Source organism: Nicotiana tabacum, chromosome 17, assembly GCF_000715075.1.
Source record: "Nicotiana tabacum cultivar K326 chromosome 17, ASM71507v2, whole genome shotgun sequence".
Classification (NCBI taxonomy): domain Eukaryota; kingdom Viridiplantae; phylum Streptophyta; class Magnoliopsida; order Solanales; family Solanaceae; genus Nicotiana; species Nicotiana tabacum.
Genome location: NC_134096.1, coordinates 103505257 through 103518706, shown reverse-complemented (window position 1 = coordinate 103518706; position 13450 = coordinate 103505257). Strand labels below are relative to the sequence as shown.

Here is a 13450-nt window from a genome sequence, read left to right as displayed (position 1 = left end):
TCGATTGGTGGTAAAAGGCTTCAAGCAGAAGAAAGGTATTGATTTTGACGAAATTTTCTTACTTGTTGTCAAAATGACTTCTATTCGAACAATCTTAAGCTTAACAGCTAGCCTAGATCTTGAAGTGGAGCAATTGGACGTGAAAACTGCATTTCTTCACGGAGATTTGGAAGAGGAGATATATATAGAGCAACCAGAAGGATTTGAAGTAGCTGAAAGGAAACACATGGTGTGCAACTGAATAAGAGTCTTTATGGGTTGTAGCAAGCACCAAGGCAGTGGTACAAGAAGTTTGACTTATTCATGAAAAATCAAACTTATACAAAGACATATTCTGATCCATGTGTATACTTTAAAAGATTTTCTGAAAATAACTTTATTATATTGTTGTTGTATGTGGATGACATATTAATTGTAGGAAAAGACAAGGGGCTCATCGCAAAGTTGAAGGGAGATTTGTCCAAGTCATTTGATATAAAAGGCTTGGGCCCAGCACAACAAATTCTGGGTATGAAGATAATTCGAGAGCGAACCGGCAGAAAGTTGTGGCTGTCTCAGGAGAAGTACATTGAACGTGTACTGGAACGATTCAACATGAAGAATGCTAAGCCAGTCAGCACACCTCTTGCTAGTCATCTAAAGTTGAGCAAGAAGATGTGTCCTACAAGTGTGGAGGAGAAAGGAAACATGGCTAGAGTTTCTTATTCTTCAGCAGTCGGAAGCTTGATGTATGCAATGGTATGTACCAGACCTGATATTGCTCATGCAATTGGTTTTGTTAGTAGATTCCTTGAAAATCCTGAAAAGGAACATTGGGAAGCAGTCAAGTGGATACTTAGGTACCTGAGAGGTACCACGGGAGATAGTTTGTACTTTGCAGGATCTCATCCAATCTTGAAGGGCTATACATATGCTGATATGACAAGTGACATTGATAACAGAAAATCCACTACTGGATATTTGTTTACATTTTCAGGGGGAGGTAAATCATGACAGTCTAAATTGCAGAAGTGTGTTGTACTTTCAACAACTGAAGCAGAGTATATTGCCGCTACAGAAGCTGGCAAGGAGATGGTATGGCTCAAGCGGTTTCTTCAAGAGCTGGAATTGCATTAAAAGGAGTATGTCGTCTATCGTGACAGTCAAAGTGCAATAGACTTGAGCAAGAACTCCATGTACCATGCAAGAACAAAGCATATAGATGTGAGATATCATTGGATTCGTGAGCAGGTGGAGAACGAATCTTTACAGGTCAAAAAGATTCACACTAGTGGAAATCTTGCTGATATGTTGACCAAGGTGGTATCAAGAGACAAGTTCGAGCTATGCAAAGAACTTGTCGGCATGCACTCAAACTAGAAGACAGTGCTACCTCCTTAAGGTGAATGGGACTGGAGGGGGAGATTTGTGGGGTCTATCCCATAAATTAAGGAAGATAACTTTCTTCCTTTGATTGGCAGCCATCTTTTCTTTTGCATTGTCAAATATGGTAGGCTGCAGAAGGAAAATGTCAAATTGTTAGGCGGAAGAAAGAAAAAATTTGTATTGCAAATTTTCAACCAATCCTTCATTCTGATTGGTTGAAGGGGTATTTCTCCTATAAAAGGAGAGCTTCGGCTTCTTCATTTCACCACACAGAAAGAGAAGCAACACAATAGTTGTAGAGAGTATTTCTCAAGCATTGTGAGAAATAGACTAGAGGAAAATATAGAGTGAACGATATTGTAGTAAGGTGGGAATATCAAAAGAGGGTTATTTGTTTTGAGTGTTGTAGTGGTCTTTGGAGTATTTTACTCGGACCTACAAAGTGTAAAATTTCTTGCTATAGTGATATTAGTTGCTCGTCTCGGGGCCGTAGTTTTTTCAGTAAAAATCTTGGTGTCGTAGTCACTCTTTTATTCTTCTTAATTATCGTATCTCGATGTTACGTTATTATTCCGCTTTTAATACTGTGAATATTATATCTGTAAGGGGTTTATTCCCAACACACACTTCAACTAAACAAGCTAAAACTATTCAGCATAAATAGATATGTTAGAGAGAAAAGCATGGTCAAAATATATATCGTTAAATCAAGAGTCTTGCATAATCACAAGCAAAAGTTCTACATCTTTAATGGAGTACATTATATTATTATAGTATTAAAGAAGAAAAAAAAAAAAGGAGCTATCATCCGTTGAAGATTAATTTAAAATTAATTAGAGCAGGAAACTTAAATAGTTTAAGATTTGATATTTGGTGATTCTCTCCCGTTTTTTCGATATTATTCGCTTGGATACTGAGTTATATTTAAGGAAGCTAATATTCCTAGGGTTTACCCGATTTTACCTTAGTCCGATCTGAAATGGGTTTGCATGTGATTCTTTTCTTGTTGTGTGATTTAATTGGTGTTTTTCCTTTCTTGATATGGTTAATAAGATTTATAATCAAAATTAAATAGGAATAACTTTTCTAGTTTTAAGTCAAAGTAAATTTGCAGTATTAATAGGGATAACTTTTTAGTAGTCTGCTTTCCCTGATGCATAAAAGCATACGAGAGAGTTTTGCCCAGCATAAGTAAAGTGTATTGTTGTTTCCTGCCGAATAAGAGCCCCTAATCGAGAATCAGAAAGAGAGACAGTCAAAATTTTCTCCCCTCAACATAAACCCTATCTAAATCAGCCGACGGACGGTATGAGTCGATCAGTTGACGACATCGGAACCAAGCCTGATCCGTCAAAGAAGCCTGTCTTCCTTACTAAAGCACAGCGAGAGGAGTTAGCCCTTAAGCGCCGCCACGAAGAAATTGCCGAGCAGAAACGGCGGGCCGAACAGCTTCTCCAAGAACAAGGTAACGACCGCCCTTCCTCCACCGACAACGATCATGACCGGGATCCTCGTGAGAGAGATAGGGATAGGGATAGGGATAGGGATAGGGATCGGGATAGGGGGGACCACCATCGCTCCAGAGACCGCGATAGAGAAAGGGAGTCAAGGGACCGTGATAGGGAGGCGGAACGCCGGAAGCGGGAGAGGGAGCGTGACGAAGAGCTAAAAGAACGAGAGCGAGCTCGATTGGAGAAACTCGCCGAGCGAGAACGAGAGAAGGAGCTTGATGCTATTAAAGAGCAGTATCTGGGCTCCAAAAAACCTAAGAAGCGGGTGATTAAGCCCAGTGAGAAATTCCGATTCTCCTTCGACTGGGAGAACACGGAGGACACATCACGTGACATGAATGCTCTCTACCAAAACCCTCATGAAGCCCGCTTACTCTTTGGTCGCGGATTTCGTGCTGGAATGGATAGAAGGGAGCAGAAGAAGCTTGCTGCTAAGAATGAACGGGAGCTCCGTGAGGAGATTCGTAAGAAGGACGGAATTGAGGAGTCTGCTATTGAAGCAGCTGCTTTAAAGAAGAAGGAACTAGATGCTGATATGTATGATACTTTCGACATGAGGGTTGACCGTCATTGGTCGGATAAGAAGCTGGAGGAGATGACGGAGAGAGATTGGAGAATATTCAGGGAGGATCATAATATATCCTATAAGGGGTCGAGGATACCCCGGCCCATGAGGAATTGGGCTGAGAGCAAGTTAACTACCGAGTTGCTCAAGGCCGTTGAGAGGGCTGGCTACAAGAAGCCTTCTCCTATTCAAATGGCTGCAATTCCGCTTGGACTTCAACAGCGTGATGTGATTGGCGTGGCAGAGACTGGTTCAGGTAAAACTGCTGCTTTTGTTCTCCCTATGTTGACTTATATCACTAGGCTTCCTCCGTTGAGTGAGGAGAATGAGGCGGAGGGGCCATATGCTGTTGTGATGGCACCTACCCGAGAATTGGCTCAACAGATTGAGGATGAGACAGTTAAGTTTGCGCACTATTTGGGTATAAAAGTTGTTTCTATTGTTGGTGGGCAGTCCATTGAGGAGCAAGGTTTTAGGATTAGGCAGGGTTGTGAAGTCGTGATTGCAACCCCTGGACGACTTCTTGATTGCTTGGAGAGGCGTTATTGTGTACTGAACCAGTGTAATTATATTGTTCTTGATGAGGCTGATCGAATGATTGACATGGGTTTTGAACCTCAAGTTGTCGGTGTACTGGATGCTATGCCTTCGAGTAATATGAAACCGGAGAATGAGGATGAAGAGCTTGACGAGAAGAGGATTTATCGAACCACTTATATGTTCAGTGCTACCATGCCACCTGCTGTAGAGCGGCTGGCTAGAAAATACTTGAGAAATCCTGTTGTTGTGACTATTGGCACTGCCGGAAAGACTACTGACCTCATTACTCAGCACGTGTTCATGGTTAAGGAATCCGAGAAAATGTATAAGCTGCAGAAATTGCTGGATGAGCTTGGAGATAAGACGGCTATCGTGTTCATCAACACTAAGAAGCAGGCTGATACTGTTGCCAAGAATCTGGATAAAAACGGCTACAGGGTAACCACACTGCATGGTGGAAAGTCACAGGATCAGAGAGAAATCAGCCTTGAAGGATTTAGGACAAAGAGGTATAATGTGTTAGTTGCTACTGATGTTGCTGGTCGTGGGATTGATATACCTGATGTGGCCCATGTGATAAACTATGATATGCCAAACAATATTGAAGCATACACCCATCGTATTGGACGAACAGGTCGTGCTGGAAAGACTGGTGTAGCCACAACATTCTTGACCATGCAGGATACTGAAGTCTTTTATGATCTTAAGCAAATGCTCACTCAAAGCAACAGTCCGGTCCCCCCTGAACTTGCCCGGCATGAGGCGTCGAAGTTCAAGCCAGGAAGTATTCCCGACAGACCACCTAGGCGGCAAGAAACTTTATTTACTCATTAAAATTGGAATTGATTTATATGCTATCATAGTGGTCAAGAGTTGAGAGTTTCTGTTGAAAGATGGAGCGAGCTGGGAATGATGGTGTTGGTAGATACAACGGAGGATTCCAACATAATGAAAGTGGTAAACACGTGACCAGTTATTTTAGATAAATGAGTTTCATTCTGTTACTTACAAGTAATGAGTTGTTAACTTTGCTGAACACATTTACTTTCTTATTCTGACTTGGATTATTGATAGCTAAGCTTTACTTAAGGTCTTCTTGTAAACTTTTGCTGTCTTGTTTCTTATGCTTCTATTATACATTACTTTAGTCTCAGGAACTTAAATGGAGTACCTTGGTTTGAGGACAGGCCGAAGTATGACATTTGTTGCCATTAAGTAGCTAATTCCTTCAACGATAAGGTAGACATGCCTATGAAATTATTTCAACCAATCCAGTTTCTGGTAGAAAAGACCAACTTCTATTGTCCAGAAAAGCAACGTGTTATAGTTGTTTTACATTAGTACTGCAATTTTCTCATTTGCTTCAAATCCTTCTTCTAGCCTGCCATATAACTTTCCTAATTTGGGTTATCCAGCAGTTCACTTCTCATCCAAATGCGAAGATCTCTTGCTTACTCAACTACTTAACTGTGTGAATTTCCATAAAATGGATAGTGTAGAGATAAACATGATAGTGAGGAAAATAATAAGTAGTGCAGTTCACTGAGAAAGTGAAAAGAGTGTACTCTCAGTAATCAGTCATCCCCATTTAAACCATCTTTCTTTATTTTTTTCGGAATACACCCAAATTTATAAGTTGGTGTTAATTCTGTTTACGATTTTGATTGTCATATCGTATGTCCAACTTATGATTTGACAAGAATGTCTGTGTTTGAGTATTGCTTGAAGTGGTAATCTGTACTTTGTGAGTAATAGGGATTTACTTGCTGTGGATATCAATTGTTGTGCTGGTAAATTCTGGACTTTCAGTATTCAATGAAAGATTCAAGCAATCAAACTGGATTTTGGAAGCAAACAAAAACCATCGATGCTGGTTTCATTTATTTTCTGTCTTGAAATTGAATTACAAATCACACTTGAAAAATTACACTCTCTTTATTTGTTGTTTCCTTCCACAATGGTAACCCTTCACATCTTGGACCCTTCAAGCTCCAAACAACCTGCAAGATTGGAACACTTCAAATTGTTAGTTACCTCCTCAAACGGGGAGGGAAAAAAAGAAATAGATCATCCATGATTCATGCAGTAGCAATTTTATCAAATCTTACTTCTGCAACCTCGATTGTGAGCGCCTGATACACAGAAATAATGAGTGTGTCAGTACAGTTGTAGTAAAAGAAGTACAGGAGAAAACAATGAAGGAAGACTACCATAAACGAAGTAGGAGTAATAACAATCAAGCATAGGAAAGGGAAAAGCCGAATTTATTGATTTTGTCAACTTGATTGACATAACTGGTGATTTAGAAAGGTGAACAGCAGAAGCAAGCTGCATGCTGTATAATTCTAATTTAGTACTAGAATATACTAGGGTCTCCTGAAAAACTATAGGCAAAAGCTTTAGAGCATGCCTTTGTGATATCTGTGGCTTAACTTTCTCCCTCCTCTCCTTTGGTCCTTGTGGTGTTTCGTCCTGTCTGATAGGCACATTTTTTACCTGCAATAAGTGTCATTAAGGAGGCAAAGGTTAAAAACAATTTTATTAAAAGTAATTCATCTCATAAGGATGTTTGTGGTATACTGTCAATGTCATGCAGCACTATACCAAGTTCCTAAACTCAAGATTGTAGAAAGTCTCGATGTATCTTTGCTTTGCTTGTTTCTGATCTCTGTACAATGTCCTCCAAAAAGTATAGATGGACCCCATATTCAATACCTTGTTTGCATAGATCTTCCATGTGTAACTGCAAAATTTTAGGATTAAAGGATTAAGAAATTTTCAGCAAGATATGTGCCTCTTTGCAATTTGAATGGCTTATCTGTGAGTTACCATTCATATATACGGTTTAGACCCTGGACTGAAATCCTGTTCCAATACTCAGGATCCTCCCTGCATTTTTGGAAAAAGTTGGCAATTTTGTTGCTTGATTCATCCCCATTATTTGGATCAATATGAAAGCCTGAGACCCCATCAACAATAATCTCAGCAGGGCCACCTTGGTTGGTAGCAAAGGTTGGTAATCCACAGTTCATTGCCTCAATGACTGTTAGACCAAATGCTTCATACAATGCAGGCTGCACAAAAGCTCCTTTGGAATCTGCTATTGTGCGGTAGAGTTCACTGTTTCTATATCTGTCAGTCTGAGCTGCTATCCATCTGATCTGACCCTTAAGCTGGTATTTCTCTATCAGCATGTGCATCTTTTTTATTTCAGCTGCTTCTTCTCTATCCTTGGATTTTGTAGGATCAAAGGAACCACCAACCACAACAAGGTTAACTAAGCTTCTGAGCCTCTTGTTCTTGCCATACCATTCTGTTAGTCCAGATGTGTTCTTCACTGTGTCCAGCCTTGCCATGGTAAACAGGATAGGTTTCTTTCTGTCTTCTAAATATCCACTGTGTTTGAAACAAGTGAAACATTAATACATAGAGCCAGTGGAATGTTCTAGGCACTAAGCTGAAAGCTGAAGTTTAACACTAAGACTTACATGTGCTCGTCATTGTCCACTTTACTAAAAAGCAGTTCCTCAATGGCAGGGCGGAAAGCAGTCAAACGCGTCTGCTTTTCTGTGTAAGGGAAATACACCGATTGGTCTGCCCCAGGTGCAGCAATATTAAATTTAGGATCAAAGACATTGATGCCTGAAGCAACTCTGTAAAGCCCTGGAAGGGTAAATGCACTATGGCTCTCATACTGTCCTGGCCTATCTTTGCTGCATATGTTGAAGCATTCAAGAATAAGATCCATAAACTTGTAAACTTTTGAGCAAGTACATTTACTGAGTAGTGGTGTGTATTCGATTATGCGAAAGAGCGATGCTGAAATATATGAGTGCACTACTTATTAGCTCTCTGCTTCCGTAGTTCCAATTCTTACCTTCCGGCTATTTCTTGATATGTGCTTGTGATAATGAAATCTGCTGAATTCATTGCAATCAAATCAGCTGTGAATTGGCAAGAAAAGTGGTACTTCGGATCGAGTTCCTTCAATTTGATGTCAGAGTCTTCATATTTTGTCTTCTCCAGAGCATGAGCAATAGTTCCCTGTTACAAAGATGGTCTAGGTTAGTTGACATTAAGAACCAACTTGGAGAAGAAACAACATCAAATATGATAAGAAAAGTTACCAGAGTTATCCCAAGCTTTCTAGCCATTAGAGAAGCCACTAGATTCCCATCAGTGTAGTTACCAATGATTAGATCAGGTTTGCCTTCCATTAGCTCGATGATTTTGTCAGCAGCGTCCTTTTGTCAAGGCGAAAAATGGAATTGAGGAAACAACACATCTTTGATGAGCAGGGTTGATATAAAAATACACACCTGAGTATATCTCTCCAGATATGGATAGATATCAAATCGTGAAACCCATTGATTAAGCACTCCTTTTTCTGTCCTAAATGGAACTCTGAGGATGTGTGAATGTTTTGTATTCTTGATTGGTTCTAGTTCCTGGTTGCACTTTGTTCCTTTGGCGTCCGGAATCAGTCGGGTTAACTGTGCAATCAACATATGATATTAACTTTTCTAAACAGCCTCTACTTAATTGCATAGTCACGTCATTGTCTAGGAGCTCACCACAAGAATTTGAGGCTTAATATTGAGCCCCTGCTGTTTAATTCTTTGGAGCATTTCTTCTTCAAAAGCTACAACTTGATCCAAAACATAAACCACCTGTTGAACAAGAGCCGAAGTGGTCAAACTTTCAAAAATTATTTGGTAGTGTAGAAGTTATTTTATTGTCAATGCATAGAAGTTAAATGTAAAAGCTATTAGATGCTTACCTGACCACCTGTGTCTGGCAAGCCAAGAACATTTGCTTGGCCAAAGTATCCATGAACAGAGAACAATACAATATTGAAAACAGTTGGAACCCTCCCAAAGAACTTCTCAATGTTCAATGGATCTGGCGCCTGAAGTACCTCAGAAAGTGTTCTCATGGTGTCGCGGACCCTTTCAGCTGTATCACCCCATCCTTTCTCAAAACCCCACTGTTTGAATCTTTACAAGAATTGAAGTTACTTAGTACTATGTAGCACACCAAAAGTGGAAGGAAGTAGAGGAAAAAACAAATCACCTTAGCTCAAAGCTCTGGTATGGTGTATCTGTTGGTAAGGAGGAAATAGATGCTTCTGCTACAACCAGTGCAGCCTGAAGCTTTGAGACAGTGCCGAGTGTCTCATTGATCATCAGTTTCTACAGTTGAACATAAAGAAAATTTGTTACATGAATCTTCTTTTCCTATTTTTACTTCTTAGAGTTGACAAGTTTACTTATGGAGTTTGATTTTTGTTGACGTACATCTCCTTGGTGATTCAAAGTGAGCAAGTAGTCAACCAGACACTGTGCACTCGCTGAGGTAGCATTTAGCTTTGAAGTTAGAAACTTGGAAACATAACTGAGACCATTTCCAATTGAAGAGGATAGGGTCAGTCGAGGCGTTGAGAAGTCTACTGCTCCAAAATCAATTTCCAGTGCATATTCATCTTTTGCCCTGCATGTCATGTTCACACAAAGGTAACTCTGATGAGTTTTCTGATTGAAATTATAAAACCACAAAAGGTATGATAAGCTGCAAAGTATTCTATACCAGCTTTCATCAACTATCATTTCCTTGAATTTCAAGTAATCTGTAGCTGTAATACCCTCAACAGAAAGATCATTAGCATTGACTTTCACATATTCCCAGAATCCAGGATTCTGTCTCGTGGCGAAGGCAATATAGGGAGGAACAACTGCAGCCTCCTACAAATTTGATCAAAGAAGGATTTAAGAATAATGCCTCCGGAAACAATATAAGGACATCATAAGTACATATGAATCTAGCTATACCATTGTAGTACATAATATGTAGCCAAGTAAGCCTTCCAAAACATGGTTCCTTTCAGCAGGATCATCAATTACTTTCTCCAATTCATCCATCAAGTTATGAAGTTTCATCATCCTCTTGCCTTGCTCTATGTACTTGGCAAAACATTTCTTCATGTGGTACCGGCTTTGCCTTAAGGCCTCTGGCATGCTATCAGCTATGGACTCTGATCTTTTCAGGGCTGGTGCAGTAGCCATTTTTGCAAGTTCTAAAAGCTTAAGGTATGGATATGTACAGAAAAAATTGGTTTGATTGACTTGGGATTCATGTTGAGATTGTTTGGAATTTATAGGTAATAGCAGGAGACAAAAATGAACTCATACAAGGAAAAGAGGAATGAAAGAAGGAGAAAGAACAAACTTTCTACCAAGTAAATGAGCAAAGAAAGGAATTTTTTGTCATTTGGGAGAATGGTCGAGGTATAGGTATCATTCTTTTCTTTCTGTCTTTGATTCATGATCACAGCCATGAGAATATTCACTATTTCCCGACAATAATAAACTGTACCAAATGAGAAAGACTACGAGGAAACCAAAAGGAACATTAAAATAGCAATCTTGATGATCAGGACAGGCAAGAAGTGAACCTTTGTATCCTCATTTCCTCACTTTACAAAAACGTCCCATGAAGCAACTCTTCATTTCAAATTCATTTTCTTGGCGTAAAGGTTAGGCTTTCAAGGCTTAAATCTTTTTTGGTTCACTTTTACCGCATAAAATTGTACTACAAGGATTGAAGTTAGATGCACAGATGGTTTAAAGATCTTTTATGCTATTAGTGTAATTTAACATGTTAAAGCAAATAATCATTTTTTCTAGGTTACCAATTAGTATAATTATAAAGGGTTATCTAAACTGCTATTTTTAAGTGACCTGAATATGTATATATTTGTCAATACATAAATAATTAGTCCAACTAAATAGCAATGACAATGAAGTTGCTAGAATAGACACTTACATACTGGCTGCAATTGTGACATCTTGTTCATTAGATTGTCCCTTAGGAACACAATGACAACTTTAAAAGTTTCATAAGCATTTTGTTCTTACTCTTTTTCAAAAAAGTTATATGAGCATTTTGCGATTAACCATGACATCTTGTCACTAGGTTATCCGCTGTCCCTTAGCTGTTTTATATAACAGTATTTTTCTCTAGCTTGCATGTTTGTATAGTAAGTATGAGGTAATCCCTAGTTTTAGAGAGACCTCCACATTAAGGGTATGCTAACTTTGAAGCTTCCTAACAGTACACTAGGGTGTACATAGGTCGGGTTGGTTCAAAATTTTCAATTATCAAATCAAACTAATGGTGTCGAGTTTTTAAATTTATAAACCAAACCAAACCAATAAAGTCGGATTTTTCGTTTTTTTTCGGTTTTTCGGGAGTTTTTTCCGGTAAAGTCTTAATAGCACACAATATGTAACTTGTGCTCCAAATATTTATTTTAATCCTAGTAGGATACAACTATATAATGTATTTTTCAAGAAAATAAAATAATAATATGAGATGGGTCATAACATTATACTAAAATATTCAATAACATAAATAATAATCACACAAAGAAAATATTACTAATTAATACACCATAATAAAAATTTACATAATCTAAAAATACTATCTAGGTCGTGCTAAAATAAGTACAACTAATAAGTACTATTAATTACACAACTAAGCATAAAAAAAAAGATAAACTAAGTCTAAATTTTAAATAATAACTTTTAAAGATAAAATTGTGAACAAGTTTAAGAAATATTTATAAATTATATTACAATAAATATTTATATGCATAAACTATTTTTTAAAATTGTATAAATGTAATGTCGGGTTGGTTTGATTTCGATTTGACTTTTTTTAATTAAAACCAAACCAAACCAATTATGGTCATTTTTTTTCAACACCAAACCAAATCAAACCAAACCATAATCGGGGTGTTTTTCTTGGTTTGACTCGGATTATCGTGTTGGTGCAGTTTATCGATTTTCTTTATATACTCCTATTGTACACAACCCTTCGTGAGAAAGGGAAAAAAAGAATGAGATTTTTACATTGTATAGCTACCCATTAAAAAAATAATCGACAAATATAACACACATATATATAATTTTATAATTTATATATTGACTCGTAAATATAAATATTGTTTGCCGTGTAGCCAAATGTGTAACTTCCCAAAAAAGAACAAAATTGTACTTCTTTGACCTACGTTTGCCAAAGAGGGGTGTAATTACCAATTCATAAAAATTTAAGGGTATATCTTCCGATAACAAACTCGAGGGGCTCAAATACTACTTTATCTAAACCTCACGGTATATGGTTAAACAAAAATAGAGAGGCGCCCAAATCTCAATTAGGGTTTTGATAAAACCCTAGAGCTGCTCCGTCATTTGGCTCTATATAAGCAACAGACACAAACTCTCTTCTTCATTGGCTCCCTCTTACCCCGAGTTCCCATCCCCTCCCCTTCAGCGGCCGCCGTTTCTTCTCCGTTGAATATAATGTGAATAGGGTCAGCTCTTCTTATTTAATTAGTTGTGATTTGGTATATGAATTATTTTTGACCATTTGATTCATTACTTTAGCGTAAAAATAAGTTCTGAATTTTCTTACTTTATTATAAAACAAATTTTGTAAAGGAGATGGAAGTGATGAGTATTTCCCCAGATGATCGAAGCTGAAATTACTGAGCGCTTTTTATGTATTTTCTTCCTTCGGGAGAGAATCCAAGCCAGATATTCTGATCCATTCTCCTTTCAATTTTACATATGTTTTTAAATATTTTTGTTTTCGCTTTTGATATCTAAAATCGCATGTGAGAATTTGAAAATTGTATTGATTTTTTGGAATTTGGGTATGGATATGATGAGCATTTCCCCAGATGATCGAAGCTGAAATTACTGAGCGCTTTTTATGTATTTTCTTCCTTTTGGGGGGAAAATCCAAGCCAGATATTCTGATCCATACCCATTTATTCTGTATTTTTGTATAGATTAATTGTAGTATTTTGTAAGTCTTTATATTTCCAAAATCATTTCGGAATAGAACACTTGATTTACGGTAGAACTTTAGACTGATTAATAGTTTGATTTAGGAATAGAAACAGTCAAACAGAAGTGATAGGATGCCCCAATGAAGACTCTTTTTCTTTATGCATATGGTAATTTGTTTGCTCCCAGCCTTTTTAGTGGTAAGAACATAATTTCTGATGTTGGAGTAAGTAAATTCTGTGGCATATGAAACTATAAAAGTCGCAAAAACTTAGTGGATTATTTAAATGGGGAAGTGCAGAGATAGCAAAGAAGGTAGTTTGCTTACTACAAACATTAAAATGCGAAATAAAATAGACCGATTGGAACGCATTGTATTATCTATCTATATTTATATATTATTAAAAGGATCCTCTGCTTAAGCCAAGTATTTATTATTATTTTTGAATTTAAATATTTATAAAATAATAAAATAAAATAATTTATAATAAGAAAACGAAAATCTATATCTTATTATTAAAAGAAGAAGAAAAAGTCTTCCCTGAAATTAGATACAAAAGGATGTTAAAAATAATATCTAAGGCATTGTAAAATTTATTATAGAATTGTGATTTAAATTT

At 37.5% G+C, this 13450-nt stretch overlaps 2 protein-coding genes and 2 non-coding genes across 10 annotated transcripts; 3 read left to right on the top strand and 1 right to left on the bottom strand.

The window, feature by feature from the left end:
- The first annotated feature begins 2320 nt into the window (after positions 1 to 2320).
- LOC107809394 (DEAD-box ATP-dependent RNA helicase 21-like) lies at positions 2321 to 7921 on the top strand. 3 transcript variants are annotated; one of them, XM_075234771.1, is made up of 4 exons: positions 2327 to 4938; positions 6863 to 6993; positions 7226 to 7338; positions 7519 to 7921. In XM_075234771.1, the coding sequence occupies exon 1, from the start codon at positions 2674 to 2676 to the stop codon at positions 4813 to 4815; it is 2142 nt and encodes a 713-aa protein (XP_075090872.1). In that variant the 5' UTR covers positions 2327 to 2673; the 3' UTR covers positions 4816 to 4938; positions 6863 to 6993; positions 7226 to 7338; positions 7519 to 7921. The 3 variants fall into 3 exon arrangements, with proteins under 3 accessions (XP_075090871.1, XP_075090872.1, XP_075090870.1); XM_075234770.1 differs by having other exon boundaries at positions 2321 to 4938; positions 6863 to 7338; XM_075234769.1 differs by having other exon boundaries at positions 6863 to 7921.
- LOC107766404 (sucrose synthase 7) lies at positions 5824 to 10099 on the bottom strand. Of its 5 annotated transcripts, XM_016585183.2 has the most exons (15): positions 9810 to 10043; positions 9568 to 9722; positions 9279 to 9471; positions 9055 to 9173; positions 8762 to 8978; positions 8556 to 8651; positions 8301 to 8474; positions 8109 to 8225; positions 7859 to 8025; positions 7470 to 7694; positions 6811 to 7377; positions 6586 to 6724; positions 6392 to 6477; positions 6090 to 6113; positions 5824 to 5981 (listed from the first exon to the last, which is right to left on the bottom strand). In XM_016585183.2, exons 1-15 carry the CDS (start codon positions 10041 to 10043, stop codon positions 5966 to 5968), a joined length of 2529 nt encoding a protein of 842 aa, XP_016440669.2. In that variant the 3' UTR covers positions 5824 to 5965. The 5 variants fall into 5 exon arrangements, with proteins under 5 accessions (XP_016440669.2, XP_075090868.1, XP_075090869.1 ...); XM_075234767.1 differs by lacking the exon at positions 6090 to 6113 and having other exon boundaries at positions 6367 to 6477; positions 9810 to 10099; XM_075234768.1 differs by lacking the exon at positions 6090 to 6113 and having other exon boundaries at positions 5824 to 5997; positions 9810 to 10099.
- A 2383-nt stretch (positions 10100 to 12482) lies between these two features.
- Positions 12483 to 12589, top strand: LOC142172284 (small nucleolar RNA Z103). The gene has a single exon (XR_012701656.1). It is a non-coding gene; the product is annotated as a small nucleolar RNA Z103 (small nucleolar RNA).
- A 107-nt stretch (positions 12590 to 12696) lies between these two features.
- LOC142172285 (small nucleolar RNA Z103) lies at positions 12697 to 12805 on the top strand. The gene has a single exon (XR_012701657.1). It is a non-coding gene; the product is annotated as a small nucleolar RNA Z103 (small nucleolar RNA).
- Positions 12806 to 13450: the final 645 nt, after the last annotated feature.

Excerpts from the sequence above, each read along its gene's own strand:
- LOC107809394 (XM_075234770.1), top strand. The coding sequence starts at position 2,674 with ATGAGTCGATCAGTTGACGACATCGGAACCAAGCCTGATCCGTCAAAG.
- LOC107766404 (XM_075234765.1), bottom strand. The coding sequence starts at position 10,043 with ATGGCTACTGCACCAGCCCTGAAAAGATCAGAGTCCATAGCTGATAGC. Across the intron at positions 9,723-9,809 it reads ACATATTATGTACTACAATG|GAGGCTGCAGTTGTTCCTCC; the intron begins GTATAGCTAGAT and ends TCAAATTTGTAG. Across the intron at positions 8,652-8,761 it reads TGCCAGACACAGGTGGTCAG|GTGGTTTATGTTTTGGATCA; the intron begins GTAAGCATCTAA and ends CTTGTTCAACAG.